The sequence below is a fragment of the Arachis hypogaea genome, chromosome 6 (genome assembly GCF_003086295.3).
Source record: "Arachis hypogaea cultivar Tifrunner chromosome 6, arahy.Tifrunner.gnm2.J5K5, whole genome shotgun sequence".
Taxonomy (NCBI): Eukaryota; Viridiplantae; Streptophyta; class Magnoliopsida; order Fabales; family Fabaceae; genus Arachis; species Arachis hypogaea.
In genome coordinates, this window is record NC_092041.1 from 4,171,442 (window position 1) to 4,193,708 (window position 22,267).

Here is a 22,267-nt window from a genome sequence, read left to right on the forward strand (position 1 = left end):
CGGCTATCCTCGCCTCCTAGCTATAAGAAGGAGCTATCAGGAATTGAAAAGGTAGATTTTTCTTCTCCAAGATTATAACTCATCATCTATTCCTTAATTAACTTGAGCGTCAGAGTGCTTTTAGGTGCTCCTCCTCTTCTTCTTGCTATACCAATCGGCCGAGGTATATTCGCGGACTAATTGGATACTTGCTCGGTTTCCGATGAAGTACAGGCTATAGCTCGGATTCGACCAGGCAAGAACAACACTAAAATTAATCATTATTATTATTATATATATATATATATATATATATATATATATATATATATAATTTAATTTATTTTTAATATATATTTTATACAGATAATTTATTTTAGTAATTAATTTTGATATATATTCATTGTACACTTTTAGCAACAACTATATGTCAACTCATTTTTTTATTCATATAAATATAAGAAATTATATACTTATATATGCTTAGAATAATTTATTTATTTTACACTAAATCTGCACCCAATCATATAATATCTTTGGTAAATGTTATGAAATGTTATGGTGCCTTAAAAAGTGGTATTTATTTATTAAAAAAAGTTAAAAATTAATATTTAATTTTAAAGATATAAAAATAAATTACTTTTAAAAAATTAAAATTTATCATAAAAAATAAGTTAAACAAAAATTAGACCATTGGTCAATATCTTTTAACCGAGTTGCAGTAAGATTAAGAGTTACATATACAGGTACTATCGTCTCTCTCCTGCATATTCAAAACGACTATGGGTGTATTTGTGAAATACGTTGGAGAGGATAAAAGTGCATTTCATTGCTTTGAATGCTGTTCTTTAATATTTTATAACTTTTTTTTCTCAGAACGCTAATGTGATTCTACATCTCAAAAGCTCTTTCATTAGAAGTAAAAAATTATAACTTTTGCGTTTATTCAATGTAAATTATTTGTTGTTAGTTATTATTGGTTTTTTCATACTTTTTCTAAATAAATACTGAGAAAATTAAAACAATTATTCTAATTTTTGTACACTGTTTATTATTTTAATTTTTTATAATATGTATTATTATTTCTATTAGAAATGATAAATTAAATAAAAAATTAATTATAAATAATAATAAAAATATAACTTGTAAAAAATTAAAATTTAAAATAATAATAAAAATAAAATTATTAAGAGTACTTAAAAAGAGTACTAAAATATATTATTTTATATATTATTTTTAATTTAATAAATAAATATTAATTTTTACTATAAAAAATACTTAAAAATTGTCAATTTTTATGTTATTTTTAATTTCATAAATAAATATTAATTTTTATTATAATAATAAAAAATTATAATATATTAAAATAGAATATTATAAAAAATATTATATAAAAAATACTAAAAAAATATATAAAAAGATTAAATATACTTAAAAAATAATATTATAATTTAATATTATATTTTTTAGTAATTAATTAATTATTTATCTAGAAGTGATTTTAATTAATATTATTTAAATAATATTTATTTTATCAAAATTAATTTTAGTAAAAATTGTCAAACATAAATCATGTTGGCACAAACTCATTCCTACCCAAAATCAATTCTACAAATCACTTTTATTCAAATTCTAATTTATTCGACGTAAATCCAAACACACTATAAAATACATGCTCACACTAAGAATATGAACAAAGCGAAAAAAGCCATTTAACTAAATTTAAAGATAGCTAATTCAAGGAAGACATTTCAATATCTTTTAAAGATAGCTAATTCAATGAAGATAATGTTGCAGACCATTGAATAATTTAGTTACATATTTATTCAAACATGTCAAATATTTATTCAAACATGTCAAATTATCTAATAATTCACAGTATCTTTATATCCAAAAACTTTTTTTATCTCGATTCAAATTCAATGCTAAACAAATTCGAAAACAATCTCGGAACAAAGTTTTAACAAATCCAAATTTACTCTGACAACTTTATTATGTAAGGCAAAGTTTGGTTAAGATCGTACAAATTTTAAAGAACAAAATAGTTATTTTTAATACGAGATATCCATCCTATTCATTATGGACGCCCCCCCACAACAAAAGGGGTTCATTTTTTTACATATTCTATTTAAGGATATCACCATAGAAGTAACTAATTTAAATTGCACTATTGGCCTTTTTCTCACTCTATACGATGTAGAATTAATAAATAAAAATGATTTAACTATTTTACACCAGGTGCGTACAGGTTAAAAGTACTGCTGAGCCCAGCAGGATTTTACATACACAACAAATCTACCCCAGCTGATGCCATGGACATCAATCAGCAGTTCCTGACTCCGTCCTTCAAATTGTGCTTAAAATACTGATTCTCGAGTTCATATAATCCTGAAGACGTCTTACAGCCCAAGCACCTTGCCGATTGGCATGGCCTGGATAACAACTATTAAGGATGAGCTTCTGTGTAATGAAGCCAGACACACATCAGCACCTTCATTCAGATAAGTGTAATCAAAGCTTTCATCAACATATGGCGATTGAACCAGGGTAACAAATAAATGCCCTTACCCCCTCCCCTCGAACTTGATCGTTGAACTTGGATGAGCTCCAACCGAGGAAGGGCACTTCAGATACAAGGCAAATAAAATCCAATGACGACTATCTGCTCCCATACTCTGGCATATCCTGGGTTTGACGTGTTCTGATTTGGTAAACCTTCTTCATCTGTTTGTCATAAGATCCCCCAAACCCAACTTCTTGATGTCTGGCATATACTCCATTTGTATCTGGTCCTTTGGTAATCCACTTTGGAGGTGGTATCGGAGGACCTATGTTCTGCACAAATTGTTGTTGCATATTGTTTGCTGATCCCGTGTTTGGAGGCCTCAAAAACATCATCGCAGGCGTCTTTGGAGCGGATAACCGAGGTCTCATGCCATCCTCCATTGTCAAAGCAGAAAACCCTGTTCTCACATTGTGGAACTGATGTTCATGATGCTGCATCCTAAAGTTCTGTCTGTCACTTGGTCCCCCATTAGAAGAGATTGGATATCTCGGCCTATTTATCATGCCATGCTGATTAGGATAGTGTCCATAATAACCACTTGTATCCTCACCATAATATTTTCCAGAACCAGAGGGCCCAGCTGGTCTGAGCCTGTTCATTGTATTATACCCTGGAAGTTGCTCTGAAAATCCATGAGACGTATTGTTTGATTTTATATTAAGGGAGTTCTTGACAAGACGATGTGCTGCTTCTCCTAGTTGAGGGCCAGCTATTGCTCCAGGTACGTGTGGCCTGTAAGATGTTTCACAAGCAGCAAATTAAGGCATGAACGTTTCAAAACTATTAATTCCGTGCACACTCCAAAGACCACATGTCATGACTCAAGGGCTTCACATATTCAAATTGAAAACCATTGAGAACTTCTCAACCTAATTAACATACTACAACTAATAAATACTGATGATGTCTTCTGCCATGTTTGTACAACAGCAAGGAGAAAATGCGAGTACCACTACCACATGCAAAGTTAAACTTATTAAGTTAATCAACCCTTTTTGCATAACAGAAATGAGTAATACCCCAAATGCAAGTTAAACTTATTAATTTAATCAAATAGTAATGTTGCATCCATAAGAGCAGGAATACGAAAAATGTACTGCACACCCATCTAAGTCTTTGAACCTTGACATACAAATAGATTCTGACCTTTCTCTACCAAACTGTCGTCGACCACCATTATCTTCGTGCCACAGCACAGGAAAAGGTTTAATATCAATGGCTTTTAATATCTGCAAACAAAACCAATGTCAAAATACGCATGTCATTGTTTCAGATTACCAGATGGGGATTTTAAAACTCAATTCTTTCTATAATTGAAAATATTGAAAAAAACACGCACACACCCTCTGTGAGAATATATATCCTTTTGAGATTCTTATTGTTTTGAAACTTATATACAGAAATGTGAAAAGTGGATTTTGTCAGCAAAAGAATCTCGACCAATGCATCTAGTCTTCATACAATTGACCCAAAATAAAACAGTAGAGAAATGGATTATTCTTGGAGAGAGAAAAACTCAAATAAATAAAAGGTACAGCATAGATGATTTAACACACACCAATTATCTGAGTCATGCGGCTGAGGGGTTCAAAATAGAAAATCAAGTGATGAAGATCCATCCAATGGATGAAATCAATAAGTCGTTCAGATAGATAAGTAATACAAACCTTTTTGGGCATTACTACACCAGCTGGAGGTTCTGGGATATGACTATGTTTACGAGGATTAAGATATGTAATATTCCTGAAATTTAAAAACAATCAGCATTAGTTTGCATGAATATCCAAAAATATCTACCAGGGGTAAAAAAGGCCAAAAGCTTACAAAACTTGGTTATGATCAATATCCTGCAATCCTTCAATGGGGGATAATACACTGGATCTGAACACATTTCTGTCGGATAACCAGAGAAACCCATTCATTCCACCACTGCAAATAGAGAAAAAAAGCCAAGCATATGATGATATGAAGCTATTAAAATGCTACAAATGATTTGTGAACTATGAACATTAATATTCACCAACCTAGCATTTGGGTCAATTGGCCAAGCAGGTCTTTCAAGAAAAGGTAGATTACTATTATATTGGTAGTACAGTATGATATGTGGAGCCAAATCATGGGAAAAGCTGACATAAAGCAAATCAAGCATCTTGCTATTACGGAGTTGTTCCTCCCCCTGCACGTAAGAATCCTAAATAACATTAACGGACACAACTAACAATAAGCTGGATTCAAGTGCATATGCAACAATCCTCTAGTAAAAAGGGCCAAAATGTCCTCATGTTAGTGGTTTTTCTTTTTAAGGGAAAAAAGTTCAGACCGTTAATGTCCCTTCAAGCTTCCTTGTGGCATCAAGCAATTTCTTCTCATCAATGAATGGCAACTTGGCAACACCCTGAATACACGTCAAGGTTAGTGAAAAAAATCAACCTTAACTTTTTTTTTTCCTAAATCAGAACCATTGATAAAAATATATTACCTGCCAAGCAAATTTTTTGCCATTCATATCAATCTCAAAATCTGTCAAAAGAAATTTAAGTGATGGCAGGAAAAAGCATCCTAAGACATATAAGAAGACATCACTAATGGCGAAGTGATCTCACCAGCAGGATAAAATTCAAAAATAGGTGATGTTGGATCACTCATCAAATCCCTATACTTTTCAGGCAAAGCACTTGAGCTGCAACAACAAAATTTTCAATCCTCAGCACAGGAAGCATGACATGATAGATATGAGGACAGGAGCGAGCAATAAAACCTTGAAGCTGGTAGGGTCCCCATGAGCTGATCAAAAGGTTTAAATGGTTCCCCCATGAAAAAAGTTATTTCCAGATCATTTAGATCTTTAAGATCTGAAGCAAAAGGAGCATAATGGTATGGGTAGTACCTGAAAAACAATCAATGTGAAAAACTTAAGAACAGTCATACCTGATAATTCAACAAGATATCAAGAAAGATGAAGAGCCCTTTCCAAGCAATTCACAATAATCTTAAAGCAAAATATCAGTCTATATCCCACTGACCTAGCCATCATAGTTGTTGACCTATATGACATTCCTTGTAAAATGAAGAAGTGATGCTATGGGAAAAAACTTGCTAATGAAAGAACACAATGATCAAGCTACGCTTAGTTTTTAAGAAAATTTTGACAGAAGGAAGTCAACCCATTCTACAACAACAACAAAGCATTGTCCCACTATGTGGGGTCGGCTACATGAATCAAACGACGCCATTGTGCTCTGTCATGTATCATGTCTACAGAGAGACCGTTTACATGTAGATCTCGTTTGACCACCTCATGGATGGTCTTCTTAGGTCTTCCTCTGCCTTTCGCCCTTTGTCCATCTTCCATCTCATCCACCCTCCTGACTGGATGTTTTATCGGTCTTCTTCTCACATGTCCAAACCACCTGAGACGCGATTCAACTATCTTTTCCACAATAGGTGCTCCTCCAACTCTCTCCCTTATATCTTCATTCCTTATTTTATCCAATCGCGTATATCCACTCATCCATCTCAACATCTTCATCTCTGCCACACTCAGCTTATGTTCGTGCTCCCCTTTAGCCGCCCAACACTCCGTACCATACAGCATAGCCGGTCTTATAGCGGTGCGATAGAATTTACCTTTAAGTTTTAAAGGCACTTTTTTGTCGCATATAAAACCAGATGCACTCCGCCATTTTGACCAACCTGCTTTGATTCTATGATTTACATCATGTTCAATCTCTCCATTATCCTGTATGATGCACCCAAGATACTTAAAACTTTTAACTTTTTCTAGGATGTTTTCTCCAATCTTCACCTCTATATTGGGGTTTTCCCTTCTCAGACTGAACTTACAACCCATTCTAGTGTCACAATTTTTAAACCACCATCACCGATAACCATCATGCTCAAATTTCAGGAATTAAATGGAAAGAGGCAACCATAATAACAAAGGTCAGAGGGAATACAACGACATCTGATTTCATAATTAGCACTCATTGAGATAGAAAAACACTTGCCTAACATCCCCATTCTCTATTATACTAAAAATGACTAACCGGAAGAAAAAAAATTTGCTAATCCAACACAACTAATCACCTAATAGATAACTTTTAGTTTTCAACATGATAGACCTAAGATCTATCATACATTCAACCAGAAAATAATCATACACTAACTAATAAAACATGACTAACCATTGCCAAGAACAGACACCTTGATAGTAATATCGACAAACCCAACAAAGGCCTTCCACGTATTTCAAGACCTACAAGGACAACTAAGAAATTAGCTTCCTTCTACTGCAATACAAGCTTTTCAGTAAGATATATAAAATCCAAAAAATTAACTATTAATAGAGAAAGAAAACATAATATAAAATTTAGAAAAATGGCAAGTCCTTGTTTTCTTAATTGCACAGCAGTTTGTGAAACTCCACAAGCATACTCCCTCCGTTCTTGTGAATGCAGGTAAACAAACCTGAGATCATGTGTTCGACACACACTAAAAGCATGTGTCACATCAATTTTAAAGAATAAAGAAATCTTATATGCTTGTGTGGAACAAGATATACTGAACCAAATATTTTGAGTTGAAGAGCAGTGGAAAAAATGAAGAGCGGTCAATTTTTGTAATTTTTGAAACCACATCCACTTAAATCATAAATGTGCATATAAGAAGTTTGACTGATCTAATGGTTAACACGCACACGGCTAGAGACTGCAAAAATTTCACAAGGATGACAGTTTAAAGGGCGGAAGTTGAAAGAACCTACCGTATCTTTCCTGGTTTTCTCAATCTCCTCAGGATCTGATACACCAAATTTTTCAGCATAATACCTTTCCTTGTATCCAGGTTCCCCTAACTTAACCTGACAAGATAAACAAACTCTTAGTTTATACAGGAATTTTCAGCATTTCTAGGTACTTGGTCATTGTATTTCCTGTAGTCAAACATTAGCCAAGCTTCCTGTTTAATGGTCACTCTCTTAAAAAAAGGGACCCAGAAAAAGATAAGTAAACCCTGTAAAAAGGGGATTCTTATTTCACTTTCAGCCAACAATGAACACCTAATGTAAAATGAAAAGGTGTAAACTCTCTAGCCAGGAAAATAGAAAGGTTGTCATCCTGTGTTTCAAAAGAGCCACTCACAAGACAAATTCTGTCAGACAGGCAATCAAGATGATTTACGAAAATACACAAAAGTAGCAAACCTTTTTTTTATCAGAACAACCAAACAGTTTAGAGAATGATTAACATCAAATGTCACAAGCTCTGTTTTATGTTGGCAGTCACAAGTTCAGGAAGTTTCTTGTGCTGCCCAAGCATTTCATTTTAGATAACAAAGATAACACACGAACAGGAAGTTCAAGTAGAAACCAATAGCACCCAACTGGTTCCTCATAAAGGCAACCCAACAAACTACGAGCAAATTCAAGCTCTGGAACCAAACTTCCTTCTACAGACCACAGGTAAACAGTGTTATTACACTATAACTGCCGGGCATGTTAATGTGATACAATCAGTGTTCATGTTTGGAAAGCTACTGGAATTACTTTGGGGTTCCAAACAGGTGGTCTTCCCAAAAACCAGCTCAGGCCTTCAGGGAGTCGGCAAATAATACTAAATTTACTAGATTCTGGCAATAAAGCTTATTGAACCTTATCCACAACAGAGGCACGTGGCTCTTCAGGCATTTCTCCTCTTGCCCTAGCTCTCATCTCTTCATTTATTTCTGAAGCCTAAAAATACAATTACAAGAATTAAAGATAAGGAAACTTTTAAACATTCTATCAAGAAAATATGAACTAATTGTCTGTAATGAGGAAAATTGTGATGATCTGCCGCAAATTTAATACACTGGACCAGACTACAGAGAACATAAAACAGATGGAATGAAGTCGCTATCCTATAAACCAATTAAACTTGACAACCTTTAACAGCTAACAGTTATGGTGGCACAAAACTGAGGGGTATTAAGTATAAGAATGCTAACATCACCCATCCAAAAGTGGCAGTATGTCAAATCACAAAACTCGCAATACCTGCTGAATTCGAACTCGTTTCTGAAATATTTGATCTTCGTGAACAGCAAGAGATTGGATAAAATGTTCCACTCTGTCTAAGAAAACCTGAGAAGTGTAAAGGCATTTCAAGTCTAGCACTTGCGGGAAAACCAATACACAAACAAGCAACTAACGAAAGATGAAACAAACTTAAATGGCTTTGATAAAGGAAAATTTACCTCACCCGCATCAGTAAGATAACCACCAATCGCAGTGAATTCCTTTCTATAAATATGCATCAATAAATTCAAAGCACCCTGAACCAGTTGAGAAGAATTATGAAGAGAACAAAATGACCATTTCATAGAAAGGAAACATGAAGGTAAAGGTAAAAACACCATCACCTAAGCAGGCTAAAAAAAACTGCATATCAGCAAAACACCAAGAAACATCTTGTTTAAACAGCTTCTGGTTCAAGTTACAACTCAATATGACACAGTGCCTGTGAGATGCTTACCTCCCGAATCTCTAATGTTGGCATATGTGGAAGAAAATCATTGCCAACAAAGAAACATAGGAATACAAAATCATCCACTATTCGCTCAAAGTCAATCGCGAAAGGAGGATTGGGTATGTCCAATTCATATTGCAGATATTCCCGCAGTACCCAAATGTTAAGAAACTGTGAATGCAAGGAATTAGTTTAAAATTAAAGACCAACAGTTAAGTTTAATATTAAGAACGAAAGGGAAAAAGGAATTAGAATGACATTCTATTCCAGTCCTCTAACCTGATATTTCTTCTTGTGAATGGGGGTATCATCAACAGGATTCCAGTCCTCAGGTTTTTCACCTGGTTTACCACGACAGTCAGCTGCAAGATGGCCAACTTGACCACACTGATAACACTTCTCTTGTTGTCCGGGGAAAGTAATTACCTGTTTCACCCAGGTAATGAATCATCAAGGCAATCCATTGACAATCAATCAGCAAAAATGAGCAGGAAAGTCAAACACTATAAACTAACCTCCCTCAATATCGAGAAGTGAACCTCATGTGTAGCCAACGAAAGCATAATCAAATCAGCATCCTGATTTAATGATTATAACAAACCATGTAAAACTTGGGCAAGTACAAACCTATTAGCATTAGAGAATGTCAAAACCTCTAAATCAGACAAAATACTCACCAACCCATACAAACAATGCCGAGTATTTGGGTTAAAACCGGGAAGGTTACGTTGTGATCGGATATATTCCATTATTTTATGTTCTCCTTCGCCAGGGACATTTGAGTCAGAAAGTATAACCTTCAAATTCAAATAATCACCAATGCAACTCCATAAATAAATAGATAGAGAGCATAGACAAAGTATTCAGAAAATAACAACAAGAAGGAATCAAGTGAACCTTTATATTCCGCCAGCCAGGGTTGTAGTTCAATCTAGTTTGTACATAATACTGAAGAGCCAGCGACAGCACCGCCATAAACGGAGTGCCAGGGGTGATGACATTTGAGTCGGAAGTCTCAGGCTTGTCTTTAGAAGGCAAAAGTTCCAACTCACCCTCAAATTCTTTCCTCAGCCTTTCCTCTTCAGCTTCCTACAACATCAGACTGTAACTCAAGCAATCATCATAGAAAAAGTGGGGGATCATTGTAAAGAGAATTATATTCATAATCTTACAGCCTCAGCTGCATCTTTTGCAGCTCGGAAGCGCCGAGAACGTTGCTGATTCATTTTGGCTCTAGGTGCAACTCCATCTGAAGGGGCAAGAAAAAGTACATGTGAAAAGAAATGGTAGTGGTGAGATAATGGTCAAACCAAGTTAGTTGATGTTTCTACAAAGCCTTTACTGACTTCGTTTAGTACTCACAACAACGAAATCAGTGATATTAATACATTGCAAGAAACAAATAAAGAACCGTACCAATTGCAAGATAGAGCAGCTTCCTTGGACGAACCAACGAAACGAGATGGTCGATGTAATCAAATATTGATTTGAACACATCGTTATAGGTAGCAGGTGCTGGCTGCAATTAAAGATTAATCAACAAGAAGTAATAAGAAGCAGTTTGCGGAATATAAATGTTTCTTTCAACAAAAAATTTCAGTAGCAGACATTGTTCAAGTTCCAATGACTATTTATAGTAATCTACTCTCTTTGTTTCTCGAGCTAGGTTTCCCATTCACTATAGATAAGTATAGATATTGAATTTCGTCAACGAATCAAGCATAGTACATGCAAGATCTCTAACTAAAAGAAGAAAAAATGAACATAGAGCTGAGATAACAAATTGAATGAAGGAAAAGAGAGTTGAAAAGAAGCGCGTACCTTTCCATCGGGGTGAAAACAAGGATGGATGATGCCGTTCATGTCGAGGTACATGTTGTCGAACTCCATGCCATTGGGATTAGGTTTTGAGATATCAACAAAGAACGGAGGTGCGCCGCCTTCGGAGGTGGCCGGGACCTCTTCCTCAACGACGTCGGAGATGGAGAGGGGATACCGGTCAGCGAGCCACCGATAAAACGCTGGGACTCCCATAGTGCCGGAACGGTTCGGCCCGGCACAGGAAGAGAGAGAAAGGGAAAGAAAAAAAGAGAGAGAAACTAAATTGTGAGTAACTGATGAGGGATAGGGGGAGATCTGTGTCGCCGTGTAGAAATGTACGGGCCACTGTGGTGGCCGCCTTATTTGATGGGACCGAACTGCCCTTCTCCTAATTGTGCCCTTACTTGTCCCCCTTGACACTTTTTAATTTTGTTGTTGGCTTTCCAGTGATATTTTTTAGCATGATCTGTTATTTTCGGTTTTAAATATTTTTAAACCTACAAATTTAAAGGCAAAATTATTATTTTTATTTTTATTTTTTTAAATATATAAATCTGATTTTTAAATTGATATTTTAGAGTTAACTTTTTAAACGTATTAATCGGATTCTTCAATCGTAGTGTTAGGGAGCCAATGATTTAAGTGTACAATGGACTATTGAATTATAAAATAAACATCACATATACTATCCAAAATAACTATCCGAGTACTAGGATAATAAACATCTCAGGTCCTCATCCAAAAAATTTGACTTTTCGGATTTAGAACTTTAATACTATGTCATGAACCCATTCATTCCAAAAGCGTAACCTGATAAAACAATGTAACACTAATGCTTATATATCTAATACTTCCTAAACCTCCATTGTACATATTATACGCTTAGGCCATTGGCTCCCTATACTTTCTCTTCTTGAATTTATTTTCAATAAATAGAACTTATTTATTTTGTATTGTAAGGACACAGGTTAAATTTACAAATTAAGTTAGTTTTTATTAAAATATAAAAATTTAAATTTTTAATTTATTTATTTTATATTTATTAAGAAAATATATTTAAAATTTTCTCCTCATAATAAGTTTATTATATATTCTTAAGATGTAACCGTGAGAATTCTTTACAAATTTTATTATTTTTAAATTAAAAATTAAAAAAAATTAAATTTATATTAGAAAAAAATAATCAACTAAACATTACACGAAACTCATCAAAGATTGAACTCTTAACCTTTCGAATCTAAAATTCTGATACTATATTATGATGACACTCATCCAAAAGTTTCAGTTGATAGAAAAAGGATCTCTACTATTGAATCGGACATCCCTAAATCTTCATTGTACACATTGTACAAATATTCTATTGACTCCCTATACTTTCTCTTTAGAAAAATAAAATTAAAATTAAAAATTAGATCATTAATTATTAATTTCAAATTTTAAATTTTAAAAAATTAGGATTAGTATTTAAACTCATTCACACTATGTACTGTTGGTCAGCTCGACGCGCCTCGCCCTCTGCCGCTATTTTCACGCCACTCTCCCGACACTGGACCAGATGATTCCTTGTAGATAACCATTTCCGACGCCTCCTCTTCCCTCTCTTCCCATCCGATCTCTCTCCCTCTCGGATATACCATAACCCTTCTCTCACTTTCTGCCTTCAAAGTTTAGTGGTAAGCATCGATGGTGGCACCGCCAACTAGGCCTTGTGCAGATTACGATTACCTAATCAAGCTCCTTCTTATTGGCGACAGCAGTGGGAAAAAATTGTCTGCTTTTGCAATTTTTTTATGGTTTTTTTACAACCAGTTTGGCAATATCAAATCAAACACTCAATTGTTTACTTTTGATTTTCACTCATGTCTCTTCCTGTTTAAACTCTTTTTTATTTTTTGTTTCTTCAATTTTATGGTTACATCAAACCATAAGACTTATGGCTGCATTTGTTTTTAGATACAGAACATGACAATGAAACAGAGACAATAGGACGAAGACACTAAAAATTATCTTTTGTGTATTGTGTTTGGATATGATGGACAAGATACTAATGTAATGTCTAGTATTATGTTTGGATATACATGGACAAGACTAAAATATTATATGAAATGACTAAAATAGCTCTTTGATTCCAAATTTTCTACATCAATACAAATTAATTTAATAAAAAATGAGAGTACGTAGGAATACAGACGGAACTTGAAAAAAATATTTGAAGAGGCAAAAAAATTTAATAAAAAAATATATTAGTATTTATATTAAAATAAAATTTATAAATATAATTATTTTATTTTAAAATTTATTATTAATATGTAAGAATACATATAGTTAAGATTAAAAAAATAAATTTAAGTTTGATTAATAAAAAATTTTGTTTAAGTTAATAAGCTAAATTAATTTTAAATAAAAAATTAATTTTAAAAAAATCCATTTTTATATGAAAAAACAATTAGTTTTTGCATATAAAATTTTTTTTATTTTAAAAAAAACTAATTTTTTTATCTAAAAATTGATTTTTCTTTATAAAAAATTGATTTTTTTAAATTATATAAAATCAATTACAATTTATAAATTATTTTTTAGCATTTTAAAATATCAATTTTACTTTTGATAATATTTATCTTTCAAAAGTTTAAAGATTAATTATTTTGTTATTATTTTTATTACAAATCAAATAATATAATATAAGGTTAAAATGGTATTGAAGTAACACGATAAAAAGAAAAGAATTATCTACCCCCAATAAAAAATTCTACAGAAAGGAGAGAGTACCTGAAAAAGAAAGAGATAGAGAAATAACAGGGAAGAAAAAAGTATATCTAAACAACGCAATAGAAAAAATAAGAAGGGGTAATAGTGAAAAAAAGGAAAACAAAATTTATAAAATTGTCCGTATCCACCCTTCCAAATTCCGTGTCCATTATTGTCCTTCGTGAAAGAGTGGACACAAAAGTATAAAAAATTGTCTCGAAGACAATATGTTCACTGTCCATGTCTCTGCGTCCAAACACTTTTTAAACAAGTGTTGTTCATGTTTCCGTGTCCGGCTCCCGAAAACAAACGCTACCTGTGTCAAATTATACAATTTTTTAATAAAAATTAAATTGTTGGATGTTCATAGTTGCTTTTTTTGTTTATTTATCTCCTTCTTCTTCTATTTTAATGGTTAATTTAGGATGATCATTTTAGTAGGTATACAGATGGTTATTTTAATTTTTATATAGATGATTATTTTGATTAGATTGAATTTAGTTATATATAATTAAAATATGTTGGATGTTCAATTCATTAGGGATGCGAATAATAATTTTTATTCTTAAGTGGATGATTACTTTTACTAAGGGTGAGTAGCATGTGGCAAACTAAGTAGCGATGGTAAAGTGGGATGATTATTGATGAATGTGGAGAATGGCTGACGGTTAAAAAATAAAAGAGTATTAGAATGAAATGTTTTGGTAAATTAAAATTTCGGATGGTGAAATAACTAACTGTATTTTTTAAAAATTTGAAATTTAAAATTGAGAGATTTAAAATTTAAAATTTAATATAAAATAATTGAACGAAAGTTTTTGAATTAAATAGTATGTGAAGTGATTTTTATTATTTATTCATGTTGGGCTAAATAACCAGCCTATTATATGTGTTGTCAAAATCTTTCGTTGTAGCGAATTCTTTCTAAAAGATTAGTCCTCTCTTCTATTCATTAACTAAAAACAAAAATAAAAAATAAAATAAAAATAAATTATGCTAAACACACTTGATAATAAGATTTTAAAGTGAAAAGCAAAAAATTAAGCTAGTTATGAATTTAATGATTAACAAATTTAATCAATTCTACATTTACAAATTTCAATGAGTGATGATTAAATTCTCTTTAAAGAAAAATGAAAATACTAATTTGACAACAGTAAATTAAGTAATCATTGATAATGATTGGGATAAAAAGTCAAAATTGTATTTAGAGTTGAGTTTTAACAAATGAGAGTGAGAATAATTTTTTTTTTTCAAATTTTTTGTATAGAAGAATAGAGCAAAAACATAAAATAAAATTTTATTTCTTTTACTATTTTTTTACAAAATCCTAAAATATAAAATACTGAATAAATCAAACAGACCTTTTAGTTTATTAGTTGACCTGCAACATGCCATCATGCACACAATATCACGGTTAAATTAAATTAACAATTTTCACTTACACAAAAAATGATAAAAAAACATTTAAAAAAATCAGTTTTCAATTATATATACCAATATGAAAATATATTGTGTTTAAAAAAACCACTAAAATTGAGAGATAGAGACTGAAAATTAAAAAAAAAAATAGATACTAAATTAAATTTTTTATTGTATTTGGTATAAAGTATATAAAAATTTTGTCTAAGTATCCTACAAAATAAAGAAAAATGAGATTATATTTGAGATTTGAAAATTTGAATGAAGTTAATGTTAAAAATAAATGTTACTAAAATTTAAATCTCAAATCTCAATCTCCGTTTTCTTCTTCAAAAATTTCAATATCATGTGTCTTCATTTTTTTAGAGGTATAGAAAGAAATTAAATTTTGTATTATGAGACTAAAATTTTAGACTAACAAATACAATATTAAGTCTCAATCCTTTAATTTACGTCGTAATAACTACTTCCAAATGCTATCATAGGGTGCGTTTGTTTGCAAAGATGAAAATTAAGACGGAGAGATCATGACTCAATATTATGTTTAGTGGTAAGAGATTGGTACGAAAAATTCAATTTCAGGACATAATTTCAATTTTTTCGATATCTTAAGAAATTAAGACCACAAGAGACTAAAATTTTTAAGATGGATACTAAAATTTTGTTAAATTTTGTTCGAAACTACATTCATTTAATTTTTTAAATTCCAATTCTACTTCTCTTTAAAAACAAATTAAGACATCTCTCTCTATATTTATCTTAAATTAAATAAGATACTAAAACATAACTCAATCTTATATATATTAAACAAAACACAATATTTCGATCTCTTAATCTTTCTCTTTTTTAAATACAACATCTTCTCATAATTATAAATCTTTTAATTATAAATACAAATATAATTTGATTATTATAATTATAAAATTTGATCATAATTGTGAATTTAATATAACTATATTGTTTATAATATTTATTATAAAATATTAATATAGTTAGTTTTTTTTAACGTTCTGAAGTTACTCTGTCTCGTTATTATTGCTGTGCACACTTGCACTACTAGCCCCAATGGCTTCTTCCTGCTTCATGGTGCATACAGCATACTTACTATGGGTTTCTCTCGTCTTAGCATGCGCACACTTGCCCATACTTTTTTTGCATTATAGTTGTAAAAATTGAACTGTTCGGTGTACCGAACACTTCAATTAAAAAACTGGTATATCGGATTATAAATCGATTCTATTCGTTTTTTGAACCGTTTAACAATAAAAAACGCGTGTGAACAGTGAGAACCGGCAGAAATGAGTTCAACTGGTTCGATTTAATAAGTCTGCTATACCACTTACCTGCTACTGTGATTCTTATTAATGTGCATCACAAGGACTAATTATATAGTAAATTTTTTAATTAAATAATTTTATAAATATTTAATTTAATTTTAATTTATATTATTTATTTTTTGAATTAATTATAATTTTAATTATGTACCATTATTAATAGAAATATAAACTTTACTAAAAATTTATTAATTTACTTTATTTATTTCAATGTTAGTATAGTTGTAAGATCCGAACTGATAATCAAATCGGTTAAATTATTGATTTACTAATTTATTGGTTGAACGGTTAAATTGGTAAATTATTGGTTAAAACGATAAAATCGGTATTATGTAAATAAAAAATATAAAATAGTTAAAAATTTAACAAATTTAAAATATATATCTTTAACATTTTAAAAATAATTAAATCTCAAATTTTAAAAACAACTAGTACAAAGATAAACATAAATTCAGTTAATATTACTACAATAATAATCTTAATTTAACACAATAAAAATAACAATTCATAATATCAATAAATTTTAATATTAGTATCAAAATAAATAATTTTAATCACAATACTAATATTGAAATAGATAAAATAAATTAATAAATTTTTAGTATTTGTTAGTACTACTACTCATAAGGATTTTACTAGTCTCTATTAGCATCTTGGTCGTCGCGAGTAATCTCCATGAGTATATATGGATGCAGATTTTTTTTTTGCCATATCTAGTTTAAACTTTAAACCAAGAACAACTAGAATTTAGAGTTAACATATAGTAATTTCAAAAAATTAATCTTTTCGGTCAATATTAGTAAATTTTTTAAATTATTTTATTTATCTTAAATTTTAAATTTTAATTCATAAATATTTAATCTTAAAATTTAAATCATAAACTTAAATTTTAAAATTGACTAATATTAATTAACTAAAAATTATTTCCTGTAATTTGTTTTACATACATAATGCGATGCACTACAATTTGATAAAAGCAGAATTTCATAGCAATTATACTAAGGACATAATTAAAACCACTGCCAAAAATTGTTCACCAAAATCACAATTTTCCACTTCACCAAAAAATTGAAAAGAGAAAAAAAGGAAATAAATGTTTTTTTAAGACATTTTCCTTTTTCCCGGAACGACGTCGTTTTGTATCAAGCAATTTTAAGAAATAATTCACTTTGCACACTTCATAGCTTCCAAATCCTGTTCGCTCTTCGTTTCTTTCTTCTGAGTTCGGCTCTCACTCTGCGATTTACGATCCAAATTCATTCTCACGACGATGGGTGATCCTTCAGCTGAAACCCAGAGAACCTTGTATGCACTCACTTTCTCTCTCTCTCTTTCCTTCTCTATTGCGTATCTGTGACTATTTCCGCGTCCACATTTTTAGGGTTTCCACACATTCGATATACTAACTGACATTTATGGCTCGTTTTTCTTACAAATCTAAGTTTAAACCCTAATTTTGTTTTCTGGGACAGGTATCCGTATGTAACTGGTTCCTCCGTAGTCGCCCTCAAATACAAAGATGGGATTCTTATGGCTGCTGATACCGGAGGTCTCATGCTAAATCTCGTTATTTCCTTAATTAAGTACTTTAGCTTCGTAATTGCAATAATTATTTTAATACTTTATTTGAAACTAGCTGTGCCTTCTTTTTAGTTCTGAATACTTTCTTGTTTGCCTTTTCTAGTGCTACATTTTGGTCTTGATCCCTTGAACTTTCACTATAGTATTAAATTGGCCTTTATCTCCATTCCAAAATGCCCTTACTACTTACAATCTTAAGGAAATTAGAAACTGCTTTGACAATAAATTCTGGACATATTTGCTTTTCAATATAGTATTTTTCTTCTGATTGTCTGCAAAGTATTGATTGGTCTCACTTTGGACTTATGTCAATGATAGGCTCATATGGATCTACTCTGCGGTACAAGAGCATTGAACGTTTGAAGCCTATTGGAAAACATTCACTTCTCGGTGCCAGTGGGGAAATAAGTGACTTTCAGGAGATTCTACGCTACCTTGATGAACTTATGTGAGAATTTTTTTCCCCCAAAGCAAAAATTGTTACCGAGTATGCACTGGAATTTCAAATTAGTGAAGAATAGAAGGGTCTGCTTGGTTAAATGATTTAGCTTTACGTATGCTTGGTTATTCATATGTTTTGGACAGAGAGTAAAGAAGCATATTTTTCAATGTTACAAGTTGAAATTTTCCAAGTAACTCTGATTGAGTTTTGATGGATGCAGCCTTTATGACAACATGTGGGATGATGGGAATTCTCTAGGGCCTAAGGAGGTGCACAACTATTTAACTCGGATCATGTATAATAGACGCAACAAATTCAATCCATTGTGGAACTCACTTATACTTGGTGGTGTGAAGAAGGGGCAGAAGTACCTTGGCATGGTGTGCCTTCCTCTGTCTTCTACACTTAGTTCAACAATTTTATTACCTGTAAAGTTCATTCAGTTTTTGTACTTCTGAATCTTATCCAGGTCAGCATGATTGGTGTGAATTTTGAAGATAATCATGTAGCAACTGGACTTGGAAATCATCTTGCTAGGCCAATTCTACGTGATGAGTGGCATGAAAACTTGACTTTTGAAGAAGGTGTCCAGTTACTCGAAAAATGCATGCGTGTGCTGTTATACCGTGATAGATCTGCTGTCAACAAGATTCAGGTTTTTCCTACTTGCTTTTTTCACCCCCGACTTTTCAGTTTAACAAAACCAGAACATAATTGAACTATCAATATGTTGTCCTGAATCTATACCTGTTAACAGTTATCCTTTGCCTAGTCCGTAGTGCTAGCATATTCATAGTCCTGGGAACCAGTTATTATATATCTGACAATATTAATTTCAATTTGTATTTTGGGAATCTCAAAGGATGAAAGGAAATAGTTTTATTTGAATGCTGATTTTTGTGTAGCACTTAGTTTTATCTACAATCCCATCATTTTGTGGAAGCCACATAAAATTTTTCAGATAGAAGTTTTACAAGTCACATTACGTTGAGAAGTATATGTCTCTGGTTGAAGCACCCTTAATTAAAATTATTAGGATTTTGATAGGCAATAATAATTTAAATTTTAAAGAAAATGAAAAAAGTAATGTGTAGAGATTTTCATCTACTTATGTTCTGACTTTGCTTCTGAGTATTGCCTGAATAGTCATTTTACCATTTTCCCAAAAAACAAAAAGGAAAATATGGCAACCGGGTGCACAAGCATCCCTTGCTAACACAGGGTTAGGGAAGGGTCACACCCAAGAGGTGTAATGTAACCTGTGTGCATCAGTGTTTGATTCCATGGTTTGCCTCCGTGGCTCCCCTTTCCTTGAGTTCTTAAAAAAAATTTTAAAAAATGCTTATGCAAGTGCAAAACTTTATCTACTCTTAGTGATGTGGCCCAAAAGAATGTTCAAATCAAACTAGAATAATTATAGATTAGACCATCAAGAACTCAAGCGCCACATACTTAAGTTCTTGTGAACAATGAGTTCATATGGTTTGGTTTGGAAATTCAATCCCCCATTTGCTCCGCATCTACTAATCCTTGTGGGGCTCTTAAGTTCCAACTACAAGGAAATACGTTGTCCACACTCCACAGGACATGTTATGAGAGGACACAATACAATAGCACTGGTATAACCATCTTCACTTCGTGACAAAAGAGTGAAAGATGTCTATTGTTGCATTTTTATTCTTGATAAAATTTTAAGTTTGATTGAATTGTGTACATATTTAAGTATATATGTAATGTTCAATTTTCAGATATCTAAAATTACTGAAGAAGGTGCAACTGTTTTCCCACCATTCTCATTGAAGACATATTGGGAATTCTCTGCTTTCAAGAATCCAACAGTAGGAGCTGAAGGTTCATGGTAGTAGGCTCAATGTGAAACGGAAAGAGACAATTTAAATGGATGGGATGAATCAGCCTTCTGAATTTAAATGATACTTCATTTTGTGTTTATATTTTCATGATCATTTGGATTTACCTGTTTCTATATAATTTATCAGTTCTGTTTTCTTTTTGGCATTATTCATCCCCGATTCCTTCATTCAAATGCTACATGCTTAAGCCTAAACCCACGAACATGCGGATTTTAACGCTTGAACATTCCTTCTTTTAAGATCTCAGTTTTATTTTAGATTTGTACTATCTTCATTTTTCTTTTTTTCATGAAAAAACGAAAAGGAAAGTCTTCCAATATTGATCGCATTTATAGTCAATGGGGTGTATGTATGTGTCGCTGGAAAATTTATGGGTGCTTCATCTATAGAATCGATATCGTAATATCATAACGGAACCAAGCAGTAAAAAAGAAGCACAAGTCCTGTTTCTATCTCGATACTCTTCATAATTTTAAGGCTAGTTTGAAAAGAGTAATGCTAATTGCTAAATAAGATAATAATCTAAAGGCGGCGACTCTGGTGTAGAAGCTCTTATGGCTACTACACATGTAGAAGCGTAGTGGCGGATGGAGCTGAAGACAGACGCCTTAGGAGAGAACACAACCTGCAATCCTGCACAGTTGCAGGTGATGTGCAGGCGGGTAGGTTCAGTTTGCATCCCGTGGGGATTATGATAGTCTTCTTGTGTAATCATGTGTATTAGCGCTTAATGAAGATATCATGGTTGAGGGTTTTGTTTTGAAGATCGTTTTTTTTTTTTAAATAATTTGATTATTCTTTTGATTTGTATAATTTTATCAAATTTTTAATTAAGTCGTTATATATATATATCAGGTGGTTTGGATATGTGAAAAGAAGACGAACAAAGCATCCAGTCAGGATGGTAGCTGAGATGAAAGATAGACAAGGGGGTGAAAGACAAAGAAAGACCTAAAAAAACCATCTATGAAATGGACAAACGAAATTTACACGTAAACAATCTCTCTTTAAGCATGATATAGGATAGAGCTCGTTGTTTGATTCATGTAGTCGATCCCACCTAATGGGATAAGACTTTGTTATTGTTGTTATATATATATAAACTGGATATTTATTTAGTGAAGGGTAATCCTGTATTTCACAACTAAATTTGTTAACAAAAGAAATTGACAGTCAATGCAAACTATAAGTTTTGACGCTGAAATTAGGTTTAATGTAAAAGAAGGTAGGTAAAGAATATTTATGCGACACAAGTGTTCAAAAAATTTTATTGTGTCAGATATTGAAGCAATGACCATGCATTTATTAGGTAATTTGACTTTTACTGGGCTTATGGCTTTATATGTGTGGAATGTAGCAATCCGATGAGTGACATGAACTGTCAATGACCTAGGAACTAGTGTAATGCGATAAATTGAAAGTGCATACCATAGAATTACTTTCAGAAGGAGATTAGACTTCTATGGCATGCGATACTTAATTCACAGTATGGGAAGTTGGGGAGGCATTTTGTTGCAAGAGAGCTAACATGGCTTGTTTTTAATTTTGAATAAAGAAGGTTGATGAACTACCACCATCTTTCTGATAGAGCTCAACAATATCATCATGCTCATCATCATGTGCATCAATTGTGATATTGTTGATGGTAGGGGTTGTTCTGGCTTTGAAGTGTGGAGAAAAGTCATGTTTCTTGTAGCATTATATTGATCAACTAGATGCCTTCTTTGCCACAAAAAGAACATTGTTTGCTTTGTCTTCGTCCTCCATAAGTTTGGCCCTTGCCACCACGGCCATCTCTGTCACAGTTCCTGCCTCGGAAAGAATTATTTTCAGAAAAGTTGTGAACTGCATTCACCAACTATTTGGAGTCCACCAAATCAGTCCCAAGAAATTGTCTTTCTTGTTGCATAAGTAATGAAAAGGTGGTGTCAACCGATGGCAACAGCTGCATTAGCATGATGCTTGATCAGACAGCTGAAAATTGTTCGTTTAAGCCACGA

General features: G+C 32.2%; 2 protein-coding genes across 2 annotated transcripts; one reads left to right on the forward strand and one right to left on the reverse strand.

Moving 5' to 3' along the window:
* Nucleotides 1–2,155: 2,155 nt before the first annotated feature.
* Nucleotides 2,156–11,346, reverse strand: LOC112695458 (5'-3' exoribonuclease 4). Its single transcript, XM_025747807.3, has 22 exons — nt 10,870–11,346; nt 10,465–10,567; nt 10,221–10,297; nt 9,946–10,137; nt 9,726–9,845; nt 9,564–9,626; nt 9,328–9,474; nt 9,055–9,219; nt 8,777–8,854; nt 8,577–8,663; nt 8,193–8,273; nt 7,308–7,403; nt 6,730–6,800; nt 5,304–5,432; nt 5,149–5,225; nt 5,025–5,065; nt 4,866–4,940; nt 4,570–4,721; nt 4,370–4,474; nt 4,213–4,288; nt 3,692–3,774; nt 2,156–3,277 (listed from the first exon to the last, which is right to left on the reverse strand). Exons 1-22 carry the CDS (start codon nt 11,080–11,082, stop codon nt 2,638–2,640), a joined length of 2,871 nt encoding a protein of 956 aa, XP_025603592.1. The 5' UTR covers nt 11,083–11,346; the 3' UTR covers nt 2,156–2,637.
* A 6,027-nt stretch (nt 11,347–17,373) lies between these two features.
* Nucleotides 17,374–20,529, forward strand: LOC112695459 (proteasome subunit beta type-4). The gene is made up of 6 exons (XM_025747808.3): nt 17,374–17,678; nt 17,846–17,922; nt 18,273–18,402; nt 18,617–18,776; nt 18,866–19,051; nt 20,145–20,529. Exons 1-6 carry the CDS (start codon nt 17,644–17,646, stop codon nt 20,256–20,258), a joined length of 702 nt encoding a protein of 233 aa, XP_025603593.1. The 5' UTR covers nt 17,374–17,643; the 3' UTR covers nt 20,259–20,529.
* Nucleotides 20,530–22,267: the final 1,738 nt, after the last annotated feature.